Here is a 23536-nt window from a genome sequence, read left to right as displayed (position 1 = left end):
GCGCCACCTCCCTGTGTCCTGGAGAAAGGCGTTCAGGGAGTGAGAAGCATCCCTGGGTGGGGTGGGGGATGCTGGTGAGAACCAGGGACGCCCTGTGGGCCCAGGGCCAGTCTGCTTTACAGAACGATTGGGATGTGAACACGATGCCTGCTCTCCCAGATGATACTGCGAATCTATAAATACAGATTTAGACACACGTGGTGGACGTGTTCTCCTCCCCGGGGAGACGTTTCCAGAGCAGCTCTTTGTAGCCCTGAAGAGGACGCCAGCGAGTTTTCCAGCCTAGGAGACGGCGGGGGTTTGATTCAGGGGTGCCCGTGGGAAGGAGAGGGCTGGGTAGTCCCAGAACCTCCTGACTGTCCTCGACCCCCGACTCTCCGCACGCTCCGGATCTCACTCCCGAGAGGGCCCGGAGGAAACCCAAGTTGGGGTGAGACTCAGAGGAGGGCGGTTCTAGAGGAGAGGTAAACGGGTGGGAACAGCGCTGCAGCCCCCCGGGGCGAGGGTGTGCTGTGAAAAGCGCCAGGGCCAGGGGCACCTGGCAGTGGGTCAGAGAAGAAGGGGGGCAGGCGGGCAATGTGACAATTGAAGATACGTAGTCGGAGGAATCAGTACCCAAAGAGAGAGGGGATTGAATCTACCCGGATTTTGTTTAAGTGGGGAGCTGGTCTTCTCGGGGGAAAAAAGTGCAAAAAAAAAAAAAAAAAAGCGGGGAGTGAGCAGGGAGGGCGGAGTGGACCCCCAGCCGGTGCTCGGGCTCGGGTGGGTGTTGTTGCTGGGATCGCCCTCCTGGCACCACGTCTCAGGCAAGTGGGCTCGTCTCAACCCTCACTCGGCCCTCCCCAGGCCCTCCGCCGCAAGCGGGCCTGAGCCGCGGGATGCGACGCGAGTGCAGAATTAGGGGCGCGGGTGGCCGCGGGGCCGGGGCGCGGCCGGGCTGGCCATGGCGCGGGCGGCGGGCGCGCGGGGCCGGGCGGGTTGGTGCGGGCGGCGCGGGTGCTGCGGGCGCTGCGGGCCGGGCGCGCTCCTCGCCTTCGCCGCGTGGACCGCGGGCTGGGTGCTGGCGGCCGCACTGCTGCTCCGCGCGCACCCGGGTGTCCTCTCCGAGCGCTGCACCAACGAGAAGAGCCGGCGCATCCTGGCCGCGCTGGTAAGTCCCGCCGCCGCTCTGCCCCGCGCCGCGCGTCCCGGGAGGGGGGATCGCACCCGTCCCCGACCCCCAGCCTTCCCCGGGGACTTGGGTGGCACCCGCCGGGGGCGTGGGGTCCCGACACCTGCGTGGAATGCCAGAGGCGCACGCCCTGGTCCCCCGAATGGGGAAGCAGCCGGGAATGCTCTGTGGGCTAGCTGGGGTGTCTCTCCCCTTTTCGCCAGCTTTTGCCCTTTGTCCCCAGACAGCCTTTCCGTCCTACTCTCGCCACCCCTGAGCCCGAGCTCCGGAAGAAAGTTTGCGGGTCTCATACGAGTGTCTAGGTCTGGTCGAGCCTCCGGACAGCCCCTCGGTGCCGGCGTCCGGTGTCAGGCCGCCGGGCTCTGGGCACGAGCCAGTGCGGGGTTCGGGATCGGGGGTGCCACGCCTCTGTCTCTGGGGTCCGCAGCGCTCCAGCCCAGCCCGCGTTCCGTGATTCCGCCCTGAGCTGCCAGGTCTCCCCCTACCTCGCCAAGCCCATGCGGAGGGCTGGTCGGACCCCGGCCCTCCTGCGCTCCAGAGCCCGGGCTCTCCACGATCGCGGTCTGTGGGAACCGATGCAGCGTGCGCTCTGGCGAGCAGAGCGCGCTGCGAAGGCGGCTCGGACCGGGCGGATCCCGGATCCTGGGTCCTCGACAGGAGCCTCCTAACCCGGGAGGGCCCGAAAGCTCGCACCCAGCAGCTCCTCAACTGAACCGGAAAATTAGGGTGAGGAAGAAACATTTGGCATTTTGCAGACTGCTGCGTGCGCTGGGCTCACATCACGTGAATGAAATACCCACCTTTAGTTGACTGGAAACGTGGCTAGCCGTTCTTTCAGGCGCAAAGGAGACTTGAATAAACGTGGGAGTCCCCTAAATCCCAGAAAGGGGAAGATAGTAGCAACAACTCTTACATGACTTCTCAAGCGATTATTCACTTCCTAAAATAGTGACCGTCTAAGCATTTGGTTTGAAAAGTGATCTATTTTCTAAAAACTCTTCAAGAAACACATGGGAAGTTTTCAGTCCAGTTGCTTACATATGGGTGGGCCTTTTGAGATTGTAGATTTTCAAAATGTGGGACCACCAAGGTTTTTAAAGTAAATGATTTTTTAAGTGAGATTGAAATTGTTTTTTTAAAAAGTGAGCCAGGTATACCAGCTAAAACAAGTTATGCTCCCTAATTAACTCTGACGCGGGTCATAGTGTCATCGTGAATTGAACGTATGTAGGTGAGACACCCATAGATTCTATTGACCCCTTCTAGTGTTACACTTAAGTTTCATCAAGTTTCTTTTTTTCTTTTCTTTTTTTTTTTTAATGGAGTTTTGCTCTTGTTGCCCAGGCTAAAGTGTAATGGCCTGATCTCTGCTCACCGCAACCTCTGCCACCACGCCCGGCTAATTTTGTATTATTAGTAGAGACAGTGGTTTCTCCATGTTGGTCAGGCTGGTCTCGAACTCCCGACCTCAGGCGATCTTCCCACCTCGGTCTTCCAAAGTGCTAGGATTACAGGCGTGAACCACCACACTGGGCCAGTTTTATCAAGTGTTAAGTTGTAAGAGCTCATTGATTTTTCTTAGGAACCCATAAAAATCCTTTTCATTTATAAATTTTTTCCCCCCTGGTTTTCTTTTCTTATAAAGGGAGTGCTGATAGACTAATTATAATAAACAAACATTGATGGTTTGGCTAGAGTGGAACACCTATTTACAAATTTAATATAGAAATCCTTTAGATTAAGATAAAAAAGGAATGCCATTTTTCATTTCTTTACCTTTGGTTAAGTGAGGAAAGGCTTAATAATGGAAATTAAATCGTCCAGCATAATTTAAGTAATTGCTAATCATAACTTTCCCAGCACTCCAGGTCGTAAATTAAAACCAATTCTGTTTAGAGGCTTTACCAATATATCTTCAATGGCAGCCATATGGAATAATTTCTGGTCAGACATAAAGCTGGAGAGATTGGTTCTGCCCCTGAAGGCCCTCAATCTTTCCTACTGCCAAAAGAACGATGGCGGAGGCCACATCCATCTCCCTAGGTGTTGATGTGACGCTGTCTCCGTGAACTGGTTTGTTGGGGAGCATCCTTTGCCGCAGGCCCTGTTTGAGTTCCTTACTCCTTACACATTCTCAGAACTCTTTCTCCCCCTGTCTGCCTGCCACTTCCTTTTCTACTGTTTTCATCCTGCATATGTTGATGTGAGACCCACACAGTTCCCTGACTCAAGTTTTACCCAGGACACTCTCAGTTAGGACAGGGTTTAAATACGACCCCAGTCTTCACAATCCCAACTCTGCCGGGCTGAGTTGCCAAGTAGAGGTTGGCATTGTGTCTTCTGAGGACTTGAACTGAATTGAGCCTCTGTCTCCGCTCCCCTGGCACTTTCTGATTCATTCTGCCTGGCTTTTATCTGTAATAATAAAACTGGTTGTTATTTTCCTGATGGGCCTCCAGACTCTCATTAGCTTTCACTCTGAATACCAAAGCACAGAATAAACCACTTTGCCAGCTGAGCCGAAGGGAGACTTTCTGGCAGAGGCCAGGGAGTTGTGGTGGATTTCCCGCCCCCGGTAGCGGGGGCTGCCAGTGTTCCCAGGCTCCCGCCTGGCAGGGGGCATTGCTGGCCTGCCAGGGGTGAACCCACCTGTAGGATAAAGGAATCAGAGGAAAAAGCTTAGGGGCAAGTCAGAGTCAGGGGATAGGGATCAGAGGTCTCCATGTTCTCCCCAAGCCCACACTCCACCTCCCCAGGGAGGTTCCACTCTAGCCAACCACATCCCACTGACAAGTTTCTAGAAGAGCCAACCTGAACTGTTCCAAGGGAATTGAGCCCCGGGTCTTCCAGCTCAGATTTTCCTGGTCAGACTCTAGGGCTCTTCTTAATGGCGGCTTGAAGAGGGACAACACACCGTAATCAAGAAATAGGTGCACTCAGGTCTCTGGAGCCCTGCTTTTCCAGTGGGCTGTGTCAGCAGGCCCAGCCAGCTGGGGGGCTAGCTTGGTGCTGGATCATTGATACGCCTGGCTTCTCATTCATTCTGCAGGCTGAGCCCTTCACACAGAGGCAGAAGATGTGGGCTGCTGTCTGTTGACTCTTCCTCTGGGAAGGCACTGTGTGAATCATTTCATGGGGCTTATTTCACTGAATTCCCTCAACAACCTCTATGAAGTAGTTGCTTTTAGTATCCCCATTTCACAGATGGCAAAACTGAGCCCCTGGGAGGTGAAGTGACTTGCCCTGCTTCACACAGTTAATATGGTGAGGCACCAGGACATGACTCTGTGTAGTCTGATGGTAGCAATGACGTGACGGTAAGCGGCTTCTCTAATAGTGGAAACCCTATGTAACACCTCGTATACTTAACCCTTCCATAGCAAATCATTTTCAAAGCATGTCAAAGATATTCCCACAGACTGCTATCCTGAAGGCTTAACTGCCTTTTGGCTAGTTAGGTCTTGATGGAATTTCATGTAGTTGTCTACATTAGAGCTTCGTTTTTAATAGGGCAGGCTTATCTTTCTTTTTTTTTTTTTTTTTTTTTTTTTTTGAGACGGAGTCTCACTGTGTCTCCCAGGCTGGAGTGCAGTGGCGCGATCTCGGCTCACTGCAAGCTCCGCCCCCCGGATTCACGCCATTCTCCCGCCTCAGCCTCCCAAGTAGCTGGGACTACAGGCGCCCGCTACCGCGCCCGGCTAGTTTTTTTTGTATTTTTAGTAGAGACGGGGTTTCACCATGTTAGCCAGGATAGTCTCGATCTCCTGACCTTGTGATCCACCCGCCTCGGCCTCCCAAAGTGCTGGGATTACAGGCTTGAGCCACCGCGCCCGGCCTGCAGGCTTATCTTTCTTTGCCTCTGTGATAGAAACTGTTGAGGTCCCAACGGGACTACAGCATCCAGGGCACATACCCAGAGAGATTTCTCAGCAGTGAATGACTCTGCCTGAATGCTCGGCCACATTCCTAAAGTAGAGAGGGGTTACACAGTGGACGAGCTAACTGCGCTGAGATTCTGCAAAGCACAGCATAGCTGCTTCGGAAAGAATACCACTGTCAAGTATGAGTGTTGCTAAACTGCATAGGAGCTTAATGCTCCTTAAAAACAAACACACAAAAGAAAACCCAGCCCTCAGACATGACCTCTGGGACCTTATCAACAGTTTTTCTAGACTAGAGTGGACCGGTTTTGTTTTTGCCTGAGAACCATGACATAGAAAGATACTAAGCAATGATTGCAAAGAGTGCTTCTTACAAAAGCTAGGACTGATTTGATGGGAATGTGCATCTGTGTGGATATTTTCACATCCATGAGAAGCACAAATCCACTGCAAATGTAATTAATTTTAAAAGCACGCCAGAGTTAGCTGCAATGAGACTAACTTGTTTTTTCAGTTTATTTCCAACTCCAATACCTTTGGATTATATATACACACATTTGGGTACAAAAAATGTACCTGTCTTTAAGCTGGCCTTAGGAGCTCCTCCTACGCACAGAGGAGTCTGAGAAAGACTACCTTTTAAAATAGACCTGTATCAACTACTTCTATTGAGTTTAAAAACAAAAAAAACTCAGCTACTTCAACAGGATATGCTGCTAATAAAATAATTCTACTATTATCTTTAAGATGATGAAAGTTTTTGGGGGTTTTCCTTTGTTTTCTTGAGACAGGGTGGCTCACTGCAGCCTCTACCTCCCAGGCTCAAGTAATCCTCCTGTCTCAGTCTCCCAAGTCGCTGGGACTATAAGTGTGGCCCAGCTAATTTTTTTTTTATTTTTGCAGAGACAGGGGTCTCGCCATGTTGCCCACCCAGGCTGGTCTTGAATTCCTGGGCTCAAGTGATCCTTCTGCCTCAGCCTCCCAAACTGCTGGGATTACAGGCATGATCCACTGTGCCTGGCCTGATAAAAATTTTAAATTCAAACTTGCAATTTGTACATTAAGTTGACTGTTTTTTTTAAAAGGCTGGATGAAATCTTTTTCTGTGCTTAGCAGGCCCAGACATGCAGACCAATGCTGCAGACTTAGACGTTAACACTGGTAAGCCATGGGAGACGAATTTTGCGTTCTACATAAGAAGAGTAGGAACTGAAATGCCGAAAATACTTCATTGTAAAGGGTATCAAGGAACATCTGTGACATAACCACACTTGTATACAGACGGTCCCTGACTTATGATGATTTCACTTACGAGTTTTCAACTTTATGATGTGGTGAAAGTGAGATGCATTCAGTGGGAACTCACTTTGAGGATCAATACAACCATTCAGTTTTTCACTTTCAGGGCAGTATTCAATACATTACATGAGAAAGTCAACACTGTATTTTACATTGGCTTTGTTTGAGATGATTTTGCCCTGCCATCGGCTGCTGTAAGTGTTCTGAGCGTGTTGAAGGTAGGCTGGGCTAAGCGGTGATGCTCAGTGGGTTAGGGGTATGAAACCCGTTTTCAACTTACTCTGGGGTTGTTGGGACATCACCCACTGTAAGTTGAGGAAGAGCTGTGTGTGTTTTTGGGCATGCGTCGCTGTAATGTAAATGCTTTCTTAGGACAAGCGCGGTGACCGGGATACTGAAAAGTTAGGTTACAAACCCAAGACCTTACCTGTAGAAGCTGGCAGGTCTGGTTAAGGCTTTCGTCACCTCCTGCACTTTCTGCCCTTTCTGATACCCAGTGTCGCAGCAAGAAGCAGGCGTCAGGGAGGCAGGCTTGGAAGTCAATGTTCTGATCTTCAGAAAAACAGCCAAAATGAATGTTTCCTTCCAAAACCCATAGGCTGGATGCCAAATTCAACAGTTACACCATTGTTCTAAATGTCTCACAACTCCTGTTTGGAATCGCCCTCCAAATTCACAGGGGCAAATCTCATATAGATTTGTATGTCATTGATGAGGCACAGTTTGTATTAAACACGGTGCTGTGGGGACCTGACCCAGTGACGCTCTCACATGGCCATGATTTACTGAGCGCTGGGGTAGGGGAGGAAGACAAGAATTCCACTTAGGGGTGGGGCTGGCTTCCGGGCAAATTTTGATTTGGCCAGGCTGGGTAGGAAGCATGTGAGTCCGATGGAGACACCCGAACGGTGTTTCACATACAGCAGCCCAGCCTGTCAGTAGGCGCTTGCTTCAACTGTGCCCTCTCCTCCCAGGGGCCGTTTCTGGGTCTCTGAACACACAGGGTTACTTTGAAACTCGGGGCCTTTGCACAAGTTCTTCTCCGTGACTCAGCTGGCCTCTCCCTTGCCTGCTAAGGCAGATTTCTAACTCCTCTTTCAAAATTGAGCTCAGAGGCATCTCCCCCAGGAAGAAGACGCCCGGGCCCCCCACCCTTTCCCAACCAGGGCTGGAGAGGGGACTAGCCTTGAGCAAGCCACCTTAGGCCGGGCACTGTGGTAGGACTGTCTCCCTGTGACCTTGTTTGACTCCAGGACACGGCACCATTGTCCTCATTTTCCAGACTCGGAAGCAAGTCACACAGCAAGCCAGGGGCAGAACCCAGAGGCAGACCCAATCTGTGCCAAGCTTAGCCTCACGGTGGCCCTGCCCTGTCGCTCTAATGTTATTTAGGAATTTCGAAGGCTGTCCCCTCTGCTCCACGAACTCCGGAGTCTGGCGGCTGTGGCCAGATGGTGGCCCGTCCAGGCTCAGGCGCAGCTGGGAAAGCTGGCGCTGGTGATCTGGGGGTGGCCCAGTCCCAATCCCAGTGGAGCCAAGAGGAGGTGGCTTCTTGGTCGGCAGGTGTCTCTCATGGCTAGTGGCTATGGTGGCCCCAGTTCAGATGACAGGGGTGAGGGCCCTGGCAGTCACAGTGGGCACCCTTCTCACTCTGCTTATCACAGGCTAATAGAAAACAGGGCCCTGTGTCTCTGACACTTCTCTCCTGAGCCTCCTCTCTCAGTTGCAACCAGGACCACGTCTCCCCGCCCTCCCCTCCTCAGCACTGCAGGACTCTGAAGCTCCCAGCTCAGGGTCACACCTCTGGCTACACTGGAGTCCTATTCTGTGCTTTCCTTTCTTTTTCAATGGTTCTCTACTTTATGCAAAAGCACTTTTCATTAAATATGTGAGAACACTGTAAAATTTTATGGGAGTGAATCAACTATTTTGGGTATCACACTTACGGAAGCTTTTTTTTTTTTTTTTTTAAATTTAAAAGGAGAACAGGAAACAATGTTTGTTTGTTTGTTTGTTTTTTGTTTTTGTTTTGCACTTTCTTATCAGATTTATAGAGACGTGAAACTCTGTAAATACCAGATCTAGTACGGGACAAACCCCAACAAGTAAAATGAACAGCCCTTGCTGCTTCTGCCATCTATATCTTCTTGCTCATGGTGGCCTCAGTTCCTTATCACTCGTCCTCACCTCACCTCTCAGGGCTCTCCTGAAAGGTCTCAGAGGAGCTTGACCAGCTGCCGCGTTCTTCCGAAGGGCGATGTGGAGGTGATGGCAAGCAAAGCACGCTGGGCGTGAAGGGTCTGGATCCTCCCATGTGCCTTTCATGATCCGGTGCCTGAGAAAGAGTGACCAGGGTTAAAGCCAAAGAATGACATTTAACCAAGATTCTGTTCAGTTCAGTTCCAAGGTGAACACAGGAGGTGCACAACTCCAAAGGTGTTTAAAGCAGCTGGTGAATGTATGTTCATACAACTTCCTTACGGGTGTGGGTTTCCAAAGACACAAAGTCAGCCCCAGGCAAATAGGGTGGTGTCCCTAGCTCCAGGGCCAGGTTCATGAGTTTCTGCCTATAGGTCTCTCTCGCTTGCATCATTGTGTTAGCCAAGCAAGACCCCCGTCGCCCCCACCCAATGCATTATACAGAGATCTAAATTGCAGTGGCTGGCAGGATCCCCCCCATCTCAGCAGGAAGCCAGGGGGGCAGTCAGACAGCTTGGCTTTGGCCTTTCAGGCTGTTGTACGACCTGAAATAGTCCCGAAAAATATCTAGATACTTCTTTTAAGCACTGGGAGTCTGGGAGTGTTTCTTTTCAATAAGCACTTTGAACGATTAGCCCGCAGTGTTTATAAAGCCCCCAGTCCCTCTCTTATCTAATGGTTTGGGGCCAGGTGTGTCTCAAAATTCAAATCTTGTTGAAGGTTAGAAAGATCATATACTACCTTATATTTTGCATGTGGGGCAGTGCCAGTAATGAAGTTAATAATTCTGCGGCAAAATGGATGTGAATTCACACCAAGTCAAACACGTATAGATACAAATAGGCTCGTAACTTTTCAGCCGGGTTTTGACACCACATAAGGTCAAATGAGTCATGAAAAACTTGTAAGTTTTCAGAGGTTTTTTGATTTTGGATTTCTTTTTTTTTGAGACAGAGTCTTGCTCTGTTGCCCAGGCTGGAGTGCAGTGGCACAATTTCAGCTCACTCCAACCTGTGCCTCATGGGTTCAAGTGATTCTCCTGCCTCAGCCTCCCTAGTAGCTGGGACTACAGGCATGCACCACCACGCCTGGCTAATTTTTGTATTTTTAGTAGAGAAGGGGTTTCGCCATGTTGGCCAGGCTGGTCTCAAACTCCTGGCCTCAAGTGATCTGCCTGCCTTGGCTTCCCAAAGTGTGGGGGTTACAGGGGTGAGCCACCATGCTCCTGATTTTGGAATTATTTATACGTCTAGACACTAGAGGTCCAGCTTTTGACCTCAAGGAGCTGCTTGTAATCTGCTTGGGATGGGTCAAGTTGATCTACCTGGCCACCTGCAAGGCTGGGCAGTATCCAATTATGAACCCAAGGCTGTTCTCAGGCCTCTCCTGATGCCTGGTGCTCGTGCATATGCTGTGGCATGCACGCACACTTCCCTCTTGGCCGGTACAATCACCATGCAGGGAGGCAGGGGGTGCGACGCAGGAAAGGAATTTAAGGCCCAGAGCAGGTGAGGATGTGGCAGTAAGGTTGGGCCATGGAATCCAAGCTCAGTGGCCCTTGGCCCCATCCTTTGTCCTGGCACCAAAGCTGCCCTTCCACCGCTGAGACTTCAAGGTCCTTTCTCATACATGAAATGGGGTGAGAACAACAGCTTTGGGATTTGGCATTTCTCATGGCCTTAGAGGAACGAGGGTGACTCTGTTGTTTCATGTGCTGTAGAAGTTTCTGGAAGGAAGAGAGGCCTTCATTTGCTGACATGGAGGAAGACTCATTTGTTGGGGAAACAGGTGGGATTAGGAAATATACTCAACCCCTAACAAAAGTGGTCCCATAGTTTAGATTTTCTGAAAAAGAAAAGAGAGAAGAGGATGACAGTCCTCTCCTTCCTTCCATACTTCACTTCTTCCTTCCCTGCCTCTGGCAGGATCATCGGGCTGGACGCGCTTCTCAGGGAATTTGTGGTGTGGTGGGGAAGGTCGCCAGGTCCGCTAGTGGCTCCATCCTAAAGTCTCCTGAAGTTTAGGAGAAACACCCCATCCGGGGCCTCGTGGACAGCCTTGCTTGCCGCCCAGATGAAAACACGCCCTACTCTTCCAGAATGTATCCGGCATGGGTCCTCCTTGGTCCCCCTTCTACTCCAGGTCACCAGCCATGAGCCCTGTGCTCACTCATGTATCCTCCAGAGGCTTCTCCTCTAAACATCTGCAAACCTCCAGCCTGAAAGCTTTAGAGGCCACTCCATTTCATGTGGAAAACAGCAAGCTCAAGGAATGTACCTGCAGGAAGGGTCATAACTATGGTCCAGCCTGTGGGCAGATAGGGCTCCTGGGTCCCCTCTGCTGAGACCTGACCTAGCTGCTTAGATGTGAGACTTAGAAGCTCTCCCAGTGACCCTGCAGTGTAGCCAGAGTTGAGAGCTACTGGCCTGGTCCAGCCCTTCACCTGTTGGTTTCCTGGCCTCTGGCTTCCCAGAGCCACCCAGCTGAATGATAGGAAGTCGTGCTTCCCAGTCGCAGGTGTCCTGATTCTGCAGACCTGTCCTAGGCCTAACTGAGTCGTGTAATGACTGTGAGCGGCTCCTTTAACCTTCCCCTGAATTACTGACTGAGTGGCCTCTGCGATCCACAGGACTGAGGTTTCTCTGCACAGTTGGCTTATCAGCATCCTGAGGGCAGAGGCCAGGCTGTCCCTTTCCCTAACCCCAGCCGAGAGACGGACGGCACCTGGCCCTCCCCATGGTGACTGACTGTTCCCTTCCTTGCAGTGCCAGGACTACCGGGGCGGCGCGCTGGCTGGGGACCTCTGCGAGGACCTGTGTGTGGCGGGAAAGCTGCTGTTCCAACGCTGCCTGCACTACGACAGGGGCAAGAAGGTGCTACAGGCCGACTGGCGCGGCCGGCCCGTGGTCCTCAAGTCCAAGGCGGAGGCCTTCTCCAGCTTCCCGCCCCTCAGCCTGTTGGAAGAGGAGGCAGGGGAGGGTGGCCAGGACATCCCCGAGGCAGAGCTCCTCCTGATGGTGGCTGGGGAGGTCAAGAGCGCTCTGGGCCTGGAGTTGTCCAACAGCAGCCTGGGGCCATGGTGGCCGGGCAGACGGGGCCCGCGCTGGCGGGGACAGCTGGCCAGCTTGTGGGCCCTGCTGCAGCAGGAGGAGTACGTCTACTTCAGCCTGTTACAGGACCTGAGCCCACACGTGCTGCCTGTGCTGGGCTCCTGTGGCCACTTCTACGCGGTGGAGTTCCTCGCCGCGGGCAGCCCCCACCACAGGGCACTCTTCCCCCTGGACCGGGTCCCAGGTGCCCCTGGGGGTGGCCAGGCCAGGGCCATCAGTGACATCGCGCTCAGCTTCTTGGACATGGTGAACCATTTTGACAGTGACTTTTCCCACCGCCTCCACCTCTGCGACATCAAGCCAGAAAACTTTGCCATCCGGAGCGACTTCACAGTAAGTGGCGCAGGGCGGTGTGTTTCTGTGCAGAGAATGGAGCTCTCGGGTCTGGTGGGAAGGAAATGAGAAGGTTTCTGAGCTTGTGTCCTGAGTTAGCAAACTACTATCGCTTCTGTAGCCTCAGAGAACTCCCACCTACCAGAACACTTCCTTTCGGGTGTCAGCAAGGAACAGATCCATCTCGAGTGAGAATCTGAATGAACGCACCCCCAGTGGGAGGCAGAGGGCTGGGCCAGCTTTGTCCTCCCAGAAGGCTGTTCTGCTTCCTTCACCTGAGCTCTGTGGCTGCTTCGAGCTCACGTAACAGCAACCTCTCTTGCGGGTCTGTTTAACTTGTGCAGAAAACAGTCCACAGGAGGCGAGGAGCTGCCGAGGACGATGCGGGAGGATGGCCTCCGGTGTGGGGACGCTGTTCTCAAGCTGCCCATGCTCTGTGACATCAAGTAACTTTCCCCAGTGCTTTTTGTCTGGAGAGGTTCCAGTCAGTTTCTATTCCATATGTAAGACTTCTAGAGGAACAAATGGGGTTTTAGTGCCTTCCACAAGGGAAAGCCCTGCCCAGGTAGAAATACTTGCCACTGCACCACAGGGCACATGCATGCTCATCTCCACTCTGGGGCCAGGCGGCTGTGTGAGAACAGTGAGGTGTGGAAGAACAGCAGCAGGAGCCTCAGTGTCTCCGTGTAACACAAACCCCTCTCCCTTCACCCAGCTAGGCGAACACTGATGTGTCAGATTAATGCGGCTGCGATCATCCCGGTGCCCTCATGCTGTGCCAGGCGCTGGGACCATCCAACAGGAAGTAGCAATAAGACTGGCAGGGATGTCGTGGCTGCAGGATAAGTTTGGGGAAGGTGGCATGCTCTGCTCCCCCACCTGCTGTAACAAGTTCATTCTGACGCGGCCAGTGCCGGCAGCAGAACGGCCAGACCAGCTTAGCTCCAGTCACCTGGGCGTGCTGGTCACTGTGGGGCCTGGTTCATGGTGGGGCCATGCTCTTCAGCCTGGTTGCAACATAAAGGGACAAAAAGCAGGCACTGTGACTGCCAGTCATGGCCTCCAAGGCAGGTAGTCTAGGAGTGGCATGGTCTTCTGAAAGCAGCTGGAAAACTAAATTTGCTGCCAGTGTAATGCCCTCATTCCTGTGAAGGGCATCACACATCTTGCCCTGAGTGCTTTGTCCTAATGCCTCGCCTCCTGCTGCCCTGGAGGGGCTGACCAGTCAGCGGTGTCAGGGAAATAGCTAGGAGGTTCTGGGAGGTTCCAGGAGGTCTGTGTGCTGGGCTGGGAGCTCAGGGGGAACTCAGCCCCACCTGCAATACCCTGAGCATCTCCCAGACACTGTCCCGATATGTGTGTCACGGGGAATGACCCACAGCCACACTGAGGCCTTGAGGAGGAAGTCAGGGAGTATCCACGCACAACCCACCTCCCCCAGCTCCGGGCAGCTGCGGGCCAGTTCTCGCCACTCAGTCACTCCCTTATTCCTCCAGCAGGTATCAGTGGGCATCAATGAGTGGGACCCAGCAGGTGCTGTAATTGTTGCGGGAACTTCAAGGATATCCGCTTCTTGAAGGAGCAGAGGCTGATGGGGTCTGTGATGCCGAGTGGGCGACATCAGATGCTTTTACCTACATACTTGTTGATTATCCAGTTATTGGTTTGTGGGAACCACCTAAGTTGTGCCTCCAGTATCTTGCACACCATCAGCAGAAAATATTTGTTCAAAGAAATCATGACTGTGCGTCCTCAACCTAGCACCAGACTGTATTTTGTCGGCTGGTGCTGCACCGCTCAGGACTCTTACCTCCACTGCAGCCTTGGCCTGGGCAAGAATAGGGAGGGCAGGGCAGGAGGAGACCCCTTCACCAGTCCTGTTCTCCACCGTTCTTGCAGACCCTGAAGTTCAAGGAATTATTTTACCCAAGATTTTACAACTTTTAAGTGAAAACCAGCAGTATCTGCATGACCAGAGAGCTCATTTAGAAATGCAAATCTCAGACGCCACGCCAGACCTATTGAACCTGAAATGGTGGGGGTGGGAGCCAGCAATCCCGGTCTTCAAAACAAGGCTCCTAGTTGATTCTCATGTGCGCTCAAGTTTGAGAGCTAGTGATCTCAGAGTCCCGGCAGGTGGGTCCTGCCTTTGAGCCCAGGTTGCTGGGCTGCCCTGGCAGAAGGAAGGGGCACCTCCCAGTGGAGGTGTAAGAATTGGTCATTCACAGTCGTTCTCTCGTCTGCAGGGCAGGTGCACACTTGCAGATCTTGAGAATGTGTCCAGTGGCTGTAAATGAAAAACTAGGAACCTTCATGATCCGAAACTATTGCCAGTCAGTGATCTTTTCCAACAGATGGTATGGCTTCCTACTCCAGGGCCACAGTTTTTGGTGAAGAATGAAATAATTCTCATTCATCTTCCTGTTCTGATGCCAGGAGGAAGTTTGAAGAAGAAGAGGCAAGTTAGGTAATTTTATGCAGGAAGGACTTTATGATTCTCTTGATATTAAGAAACATGATGTAGGTTTTTTGTTTTTTTTTTTTAAAAAAATACTGTTCTTATTTTAGGTGCATAGGGTTATGTTTATAAGAGTTGTAATCCATTCTAGACCCCATACACTAAAAATTAAAAAATAAATCTGGCTCTCCCTGGGAGATGAGAAGGAAACTATCAGAAATGGGAAGGAGAAGTTGCAAGAAGCTAAAATTCTAAGTAGGGGCCCGGGGGAGGCTGGGGAGATCGCGAGAAACCATAGAAAGAATAGAAAAGTCGTGTAGCCCCAATAATGAATTATAAAGATGCGAGATTCATTAGCATAGTCCTTATTCACTTTTAGTGTATTAACCGGGGTAAATAATGAAATCGGCTATTTGTTTTGGCTAAATAATGGGATAGGAAAGATTAAAATGAGAAGTTGCTTACAGCGCCTGAATTAGTAATTAGGCAAAACCCCTTAAATAGAGAAAAGGTCTGTCTGTATTGTTTATCTTCATTATTCTCCACATATTTTGAACTAAATTATTCTCCCCTGCTCTGTTTTACTAAATAATCCCCAAGAAACTTCATTGCCTTCTAGCATCAATCCTGAATGAAAAACTAAAATCAAAACCAAAGGTGCCTCCCAAACTGCGTAGGATTGAAGAGGCAATGAGCAGCAAATGAAACCCTTTTCAAAACTCCCAGAGGGAAAAAGAAAGGCTGATATTTCAATGCTGACCTGTGAAGGCTTGTGAAATGCCACTGACTCCATCAAGTTCATCAGCTTTCCTAGTGGCTGTTTAATACCTCGAAGCTATAAACAGCTTGATTTGGGCAGATTCCAGGTTTTCTCAGGTTTGAGCTCATCTGTTTTTGTTGTTGCATCCAGGTGGCGGTGGAAGAGCTACATAATTTAGAAGTTATTCTCTCTCTGTTTTTGAAGTCTGTTTGGTTCGATGCCAGGAAGATAAATCTGAAGTTCCAGCGGTCATCAGGTTCTCACGATGACAGTGGAACTCAGGCGTCGCTCCTGTTCAGGGCCTCTGTGTATCAGTCCTAATTCGAGAACTTTGATATTTCCCCCACTTTGTCGTCTGACTGGTCAGTCTGAAACCAGCTGACTCGGGTAACAGACATGCCATGAAGAGAATGTAGGCACTGCCCACCTCAGTTTCTCCATCACACCTGGAGACCCGCCACTCAAACGAGGATTCCCTGGATTGCTTGTATTTACGGGAATAGATTCGCTGTATCTTACAGCTTTTAGAATCCTGACCCTTGAAGGTCAGAGACCCACGTGGTAAGGCAGCGGAGGGGAAATTCATGTATAAGGCCTCTCAGAGTTGCTACTTGCGAAGCTGAGAAAATGACTAAAGACGAGAAGTGATACTTGTGGTGATAGTTCCAAATCCTGGGCTTTCACTGGTGGCTGCAGAGGTCCTTTTTGCAGTTAAAGCCTTCCACTGTAACTATGACAGTCGCCTGTGTAAAAGAAAATGCATGCAGACACTTTAGGGGATCAATCCACTCCCCAGGGCATGGCCGGGGCTTTCCTCTTGGCTCATGGGAGTTGTGGGATCACCTGTGACCTGGACAGTGGCACCCGCACGAGGTGAACCAAAGTTGTGAACAGGCTCCCTCTCCGCGGAGGCCACCAGTAGTCCTTTGATAGCCCCATGCTGTTTTGATTACAGGTGGTGGCTATTGATGTGGACATGGCCTTTTTTGAACCTAAAATGAGGGAAATCCTTGAGCAAAATTGCACAGACGATGAAGACTGCAATTTCTTTGACTGTTTTTCAAGATGTGATTTACGAGTCAACAAGTGCGGAGCACAGCGCGTCAACAACAACCTGCAGGTAAGCAGAGGCTGCCGGGGCTGGGGGGAGAGAGGGTGCTGTCTGGCTGTTTCTGCCTGCTGGCACTTCAGATACCCTCAGTGGAGCTCAAGGTCAACCTTTTCAGGCCATCCATCCGGCTCGATGTGGTCAATAAAGGCAGGAGGGTGGGATGGGACAATCATGTGCTCTTGGTTGCCTACCCCCAGGGTTGTTGGTCAGGCGACCAGGGGCATCTGATGAGGGAGCTCCCTGCAGAGCTGGCTGCTGGGCTTCCTCTTGCCCAGGCTCCACCCCACATATCTACCACCTCTCATAAGCATGGGCACATACACGATGAGAACCCTGAGACTAATCCATCAAAGATAATACTGAGAAGGGTGCGAAGCAGTCCCGAGACACTGGCCTAACTAGACGTTGAACAGAAACTACCATCCAGACAGGCCAGAGGTCAGTACCAGGAGGTGGTTTAGAGAGGAAGAAAGGAGCCGAGTCCAGGAGATCAGCCACAAATGGAATACATACAGGGTTCAGGCAGTCAGAGCTGGCGGGTCTCAGGTCCCCCAGCTGGGGTTGGAGCATCTCCCCTCTTTTGGCAGAAGCTGTCTCTTTCTGCCATCACTTGAGGCTTTCAGGTGACGGCGGAGACATCTGGGCCCACAGGTGTTGATCATACCCGGAGGAGGTCCCGCAGTGTCTAGCCAGACCTCCCCTATGGCCTGGTTGCATGCAATGGCCTACAGAGGCTCTGGACCCACACTATCCAACCCACTCCCCTAGAGGGCCCTCCACTGTAGCTTGTCCTCCTCATTCCTTAAACCTGAAAGGCCAATGTGAGCCCACTGCAGACCCAAAATGCAGTTGAGGTGGGAGCAGGAGAGAGAGGAGAGAGGAGCCCCGTGTGGTGCTGCATCAGCCGTGATGGGGGATGATTTGGGAAGGCGCGGACAGGTCTGCTGTTAACCTAGTGGTCCCAACCAAGCCAAACGAACACCCCGACTCCACCACCCCAGAGTCTACACAGACCTTTTAGGCCAAAGAATCACTGAGCATTTCCCTTTCAGGAAACCTAGGAATGTAGCTGCCTTCAGAGGCGTCTCCATCCCAGCCTCTTTAATGTGGACTCACACCCTTGGTGAGGTCCGTCATGAAATCATTCTTCTTGAGCTGTGGGAAGAAGATAATTTTCACCTGAGTGTCCACTGCCTTGTGATCCCAGCTCACAAAATGGGAATACAAATGCCTGCTCTTTGCAATGTAATAAGAGGCTGAGTTTACACCCTTTCTGTAGAAAGGGCTCTTACCAATTCATCAAGGGGCAAGAGGAACACAAAGAAAATTGGCAGAACAGGCACCAAACACACAAACGATGAAATCCAAATGGCCAGACAACTTGGACAAACTTTTTTTTTTTTTTAAAGACAGTTTTGCTCTCGTTGCCCAGGCTAGAGTGCAGTGGTGCAATCTTGACTCACTGCAAACTCTGCTTTCTGGTTTCAAGAGATTCTCCTGCCTCAGCCTCCCGAGTAGCTGGGATTACAGGCGCCCACCACCACACCCAGCTAATTTTTTTGTATTTTTAGTAGAGACAGGGTTTCACCATGTTGGTCAGGATGGTCTCGAACTGCTGACCTCGTGATCTGCCCGCCTCGGCCTCCCAAAAGTGCTGGGATTCCAGGCGTGAGCCACCGCACCCGACAGAAAAACATTTTATCTTACCATTCAAAGACATTCAGATTAAAATCCAATGATTGTAAATTTCACTTACCAATTGGGAGTAGTTATTTAAATGCTATTAATTAACAGTTGAGGCTTCAGGGAAATAGAAAAGTGTCTATATTGTTAACGTGATTGTGAATTACTTCTCTCTTGAGGGGTCGTGGCTGTTAGACATAGCCATGCTCTTTAGCTGAGCAATTTTATTTGTGCACATATCTGATTATTGACTTTGAATAAAGTCCTGAAAATGAAATTACATTTTCTTTAAGGATATGAGAAAATATGAACCATTATTAGGTGAAAAAAATGCAGGTTACAAATTAATATTTACAATACCATTCCATTTCTGTTAAATAGTATATAATCCCTTATATACCAAAATGTCAAAAGCAAGTATTTCTGGAAGGTAGGATTACAATTTTCTTTATTTTATATTTTCTTAGTTTATTACTTTTTATTTCTATTTTATTTTATTTTAGAGACAGGGTCTCGCTTCATCACCCAGGCTAGAGTGCAGTGGCGCAACCATAGCTCACTGCAGCCTCGAACTCCTGTGCTCAAGGGATCCTCTCACCTCAGCCTCCCAAATAAACAGGACTACAGGTGCATGCCACCACACCTAGCTAATTTTTTAATTTACTTTTTGCAAAGACATGGTTTCACTATGTTGCCCAGGCTGGTCTCAAACTTTTGGCCTCAAGTGATCCTCCCATCTTGGCCTCCCAAAATTCTGAGATTACAGGCTTTAGCTACAACACCCAGTCTTAATTTTCTGCATTTTGAACCCAAATTACCCCCAAAATTCTTGCTCTATATAAATTTACAAATCAATGAAATGGAATAAAAACTGTCTCAGAAATAGACTAATGAAATACAAATATTTAGCCTCTGATAAAGGGGGCCTTGTAGACCAGGGCAGGGTCAGCTGGGTTGCACAGTGAACGGTGCTGGTGAACTGGCTGCCGGGCACAACAAACACCAAGGTAGCTCCCTCCTCCTGACCTCAGACTAGATTCCAGATGGCTCAGATACTTACACATAAAAAGAAGAAATCCTTAAGGTACCAGAAAAAGCTGGGAGAGTTTCAAATACTAGTATAGAGAAGGCCTTTGTAAGTATGAAACAAAGCCAAAGAGGAACAGTTCACAAATTTAATTATCTTTCAGAAAAAAAAAAACAAAACACAACAAACAAACCCATGTTGGCATAAACAAAATTACAAAAAAAAAAAAAAAAAAAAAGAGCAAATTTAAAAGTTAAATGAGAATATTTGTAAAACATTTGGAGTTCTTCTTATAGACCAGGAATGTAGAGGGTGGAAGGGGGCTTAGCCCCGGCTGCTGGAGCTCATTCCCCCCAGGACTGGCTTTGCCAAGGGGAGACCCACTTTCCAGGGGCAGCATCTAGTGATTGGTTAAAGAGGGTGGGCCTGACACCAAGGCCCCTGTGCCTCACTAAGGGACAACTCCACAGGGACCCCCCCAGCCCCACACATTTACTTCTTCCTCAGTTCCAGGGAGTGTGCTTCCCAAGGACAGACCTCAGAGAATCCCTGTGTGCAAACCTCCGTCTTAGAGTCTACTTCCTGGGGAACCAACCTAAAGCAAGGGTGATGTCCTTAAGATATAAAGAGCATCTACAAATGAACACAACAAAGGCCAAAAATATAAACTTGACCATTCATTGAAAAGGAAGCACAAATAACTCTCAAACTAAGAAAGATGCAAATTAAACCATTTTCACCCATCTGTTGGCAAAATGAATCTGTGACATTTGTGTTGGAGTGGCTAAGGGAGGATGAGCAGTCTTGGATACATTGCTGGGGAGTATAAATGAGAAGAAATCTTACGGAGTCAATTTAACGTATCTATCAAAACAAAAAATGCACATGCCCTTTGACCCAGAAATCCTATTTCTAGAAACGTAGTCACATGCACAAAATGCAATAGCATATATCTGCAAGACATTTATTGCAGCATTGTTCATAATAGCAAAAGTTATTATGCAACCTCAATTCCATCTATAGGGAACTGGTCAAATAACTTATGACACATGCACACATTTCAGAAGTAGCCATTAAATCACATGGAATATCCTCATAAGAACTGATTTGGAGGGAATGGCTGGGCGTTGTGGCTCACGCCTGCAGTCCCAGCACTTTGGGAGGCCAGGGTGGGTGAATCGCTTGAGCCCTGGAGTTCAAGAACAGCCTGGGCAACATGGCAAAACCCTGTCTCTACAAAAAATACAAAAACTAGCCAGGCATGGTGGTATGCCCTTGTAGTCCCAGCTACTCAGGAGGCTGAGGTAGGAGGATCGCTTGAACAAAGGAGGTCAAAGTTGTAGTGAGCCAAGATGGCACCACTGCACTCCAGCCTGGGTGACAGAGTGAGAGCCTGTCTCAAAAAGAAAAATCAATTTGGAGGGACCTCCCTCATATAAACGGGGGTGGAAGATTGAGAACAGTGTATATAATATATTACCTATGTGTGAAATAAAAGAAAAAGGAAATGTATATGTCAAAGAATGTCTCATTCTCAGAGTGGGAGCTGAGCGTCGAGGTGAGGTGGAGCCTGAGATCGCAGTCTAGCCTTAAGAACATTTTAAATTTTGCACATGAAAATGTATTCTCTATTAAAAAAAAAAAAAAAGCCATAATTAGGTTTTGAAAAGAATCCTTGCCTTTGCAGGGATTGTGAAATAGAAGTTGAAGGTTTTTGTCCTCTGTGAAGCAGCAGCTCTTTACAATGGAGGCGTTTGTTAATTGAGTCTGATATAAAGTGTGATATAGAGTAATAAAGCATGATGCACCATGCAGAGGCAGGTCATTTCTCCCAACGTGGGGGAAGCTGTCAGAGCTACAAAACAAACAAGATGTTTACAGGGAGAAATTTCCAGGATCCTCAGCATCACTGAATTTCATACCTGATAAGAATTAAAGAGAGCGTCTAATTTTTACCCCTGCTCCTAGAATAACACATTTCACAGAGCCTTCAAAGATCCTTATGCCTGCAGCCTTTTCTGTCAAATATACCTTTGTTTCATGAGCCTTAAAGTGCTACACAGGCGGTCACTCAAGTTCACACACTTCTCCCTCATGCACTGTTTGGCCCCCTGGACGACCCGGTCAGATGGTCAATGTGGTCACTAGGACCGGCTTGTGGATAAGAAATCTCGTCTCCAGGTGGTGACAGCAAAGCTGACCTCCCTCAGGCCTGCAAAGGACCAACTCCTTCTGCAGCAGTGACTGTGACTTTTGCTTCCCTTCCTCCCTAGAAATGTGTCCAGTCCTTTTACAGTGTCACCCAGAGCTTCGTCCATCTGCTAGGGGGCTGGAAAGGGAAGTTTTTGCCTCACACAGACGTTGGCTTCTCTCGGAGGCATCGCTTGTTCATGGTGCTGAAGGGTTTAAGGGGCAGAAGTGAATGCATGTTTCCAAATCGGATGGTCTCTGGAGTGTGCTCCCTGAAGGACGGGGGTGGGGGTGGGCGTGGGGGTGGGAGAGAAGCCGAGATCTGTTTCAGAACCAATCCTGGGCTTGGGAAGCTTTCAGGAGGATTTGCTGCCCTAAATTAACTGCTCACCTTCTTTCCCTCAGGTCATCTGTGACAAAATATTTCGCCATTGGTTTTCTGCACCTCTCAAGAGTTCTGCAGTCTCTTTCCAGCTTCAGCTGCAGTTACAGGAGGCGGTGCAGGAATGTGCAGACCCTGGGGTCCCCAGCGGGAACACCCGGAGAGACACCCCCAGCGTGTTCTGGAAGCTTCGCCGACTCCTCCAAGCCACACTGAGGGAGTTGCAGGAGGCAGAGAAGTAGCCACTCTCTGGCCTTCAACATGCTCACACAGGAAAAGTGACCTTTGCTGGATTTCTTCTGCCATTGTTTGAAAGATGAGCCATTTCCCCTGTGCAAATGAGTGTTCTCTGGGGTGCTGTTCTGGCCTCCACAGTGTGGAGTGGTAAGTGCTGCTGCCAGAGACGATGCCTCCCTCGCTCTGGTCCCACCCTGGCCTCTGACCTGTCGCCTTGTGTAAAAGGAGGGAGGAGGTACAGACCTCCCTTCAGGAGGGCCCTCAGTCAGAAGACACAAACCTGTGTGCCATTATTCTCTGCAGAGAGCACTCGTACCTGGTTATCCCAGCGAGTTCCAGCTGTTCTTTCCTGTAAATCGTTACATTAAAAAGTGTTTGCGTGCATGCAAATGAATGTGTATGCCTGTGTCTGGGTGCAAATGAGCATGTGAGCATGTATGAGTGTGCCCGTGAGTGTCTGCATGTGTATGAGTGTGCACAGGTAAGTGTGCTCATGAGGCCTATGAGTATGCCTGAGTGTGAATGTGTAGAACAGTGTGAATGAGTGTGTGCACATGACTGCACAGGTGTCAGCATGTGTATGTAAGTGTGGGCATGTGTATGTGATTGTGTGAGTGTGGGCAGGTGAGTGTGTTGGGAATGTGGTTTGGGGTGGGGAGTGGTGCTTTCTCTAGTGTGTCCTTCGGAACAGCTTGCCTACCTAGCAAAGAAGTGTGACCTTTCTTTTGGAATTAAATACAATGAAAAGAAAATAAATTGCATCCTTAGGGAATGTAATTTGCATTGGAGAGCGTGTGTAATGGCAGCTTATGGTATTTTTCATTTTGTGGAATCTACCAAGGTTATGGATGGGGTTTTAGGGAGCCTCGTATTGCAATGCACCTTCCCCTGGGCAGAGACTTGTAGGTTGGCTTGACGCAGCATTGTCTTCACCTCCAGTGAAAATCTACAGTAGTGCAAATGCTGAGGTCAGCATTGACTCCAGGCAGGACCAGAGACCAGCACCTTTCTTTTGATGGACTGAAGACCAAGTGATAGGCATCAAGTCGTACTGCGGCATGATATGCTCATCAGTGGTGATCCCAAGGAGGCTTTTCCGGCAAAAGACAGACAGGGGGATGGACCACGTGGAGCCAGTGAGCTTTCACTTAAAGGGACCTGGCTTCTACCCATACCTGTGACCCATGAGTGCTCAACAAACCAACGGGTCACCCCTTTACAGAAATTCCATGAAAAGGGAAATCGAAAAAGATGAGAGAATCAGGAAGTCATGTTGGCAGTTTACACATTAAAGAAGACAAATTAATCTGATGTTGTGAAAGTCACAAATGGACACATTCCAAATGATCTCTTATCCTGGCCTGCAGCCCCTTTCTAAACCAGAGAAACGGGAGTGCCTGCTTCCAGACTTTGGGGTCACATTTACTGACTCTGCCCCTCAGGGCACGCTGAGAAATGTTGTGTGAAGGACCAGGATGATCAGAGGCCCCCAGCTCTAAATTCTCTCTTCCCCAAAGACCTGTGGGAAGGCCCACTGTCAGCTGCCATTCTTACCCATCACCACTGGGGATCTTCCAAATGACACTGAGTTCCACAGAGGGCCTCCTCATCATGGACATGAAGACTCACTTTGCAATTGTATTCTAGCAAGAAGAAAAAAACCCATGTCAGTCACCCTGCAGCACAAGTAAATTA

General features: G+C 49.7%; 1 protein-coding gene across 1 annotated transcript; it reads left to right on the top strand.

Moving 5' to 3' along the window:
- Positions 1–930: 930 nt before the first annotated feature.
- On the top strand, positions 931–22629 carry DIPK1C (divergent protein kinase domain 1C). Its single transcript, XM_003914486.4, has 4 exons — positions 931–1150; positions 11316–11993; positions 16167–16331; positions 21628–22629. The coding sequence occupies exons 1-4, from the start codon at positions 944–946 to the stop codon at positions 21844–21846; spliced, it is 1269 nt and encodes a 422-aa protein (XP_003914535.2). The 5' UTR covers positions 931–943; the 3' UTR covers positions 21847–22629.
- The last annotated feature ends 907 nt before the right edge of the window (positions 22630–23536 follow it).

This window comes from Papio anubis, chromosome 19 (genome assembly GCF_008728515.1).
Source record: "Papio anubis isolate 15944 chromosome 19, Panubis1.0, whole genome shotgun sequence".
NCBI classification, from domain to species: domain Eukaryota; kingdom Metazoa; phylum Chordata; class Mammalia; order Primates; family Cercopithecidae; genus Papio; species Papio anubis.
The sequence above is the reverse complement of the archived record's forward strand: the minus strand, read 5'-3'. Positions and strand labels throughout refer to the sequence as shown.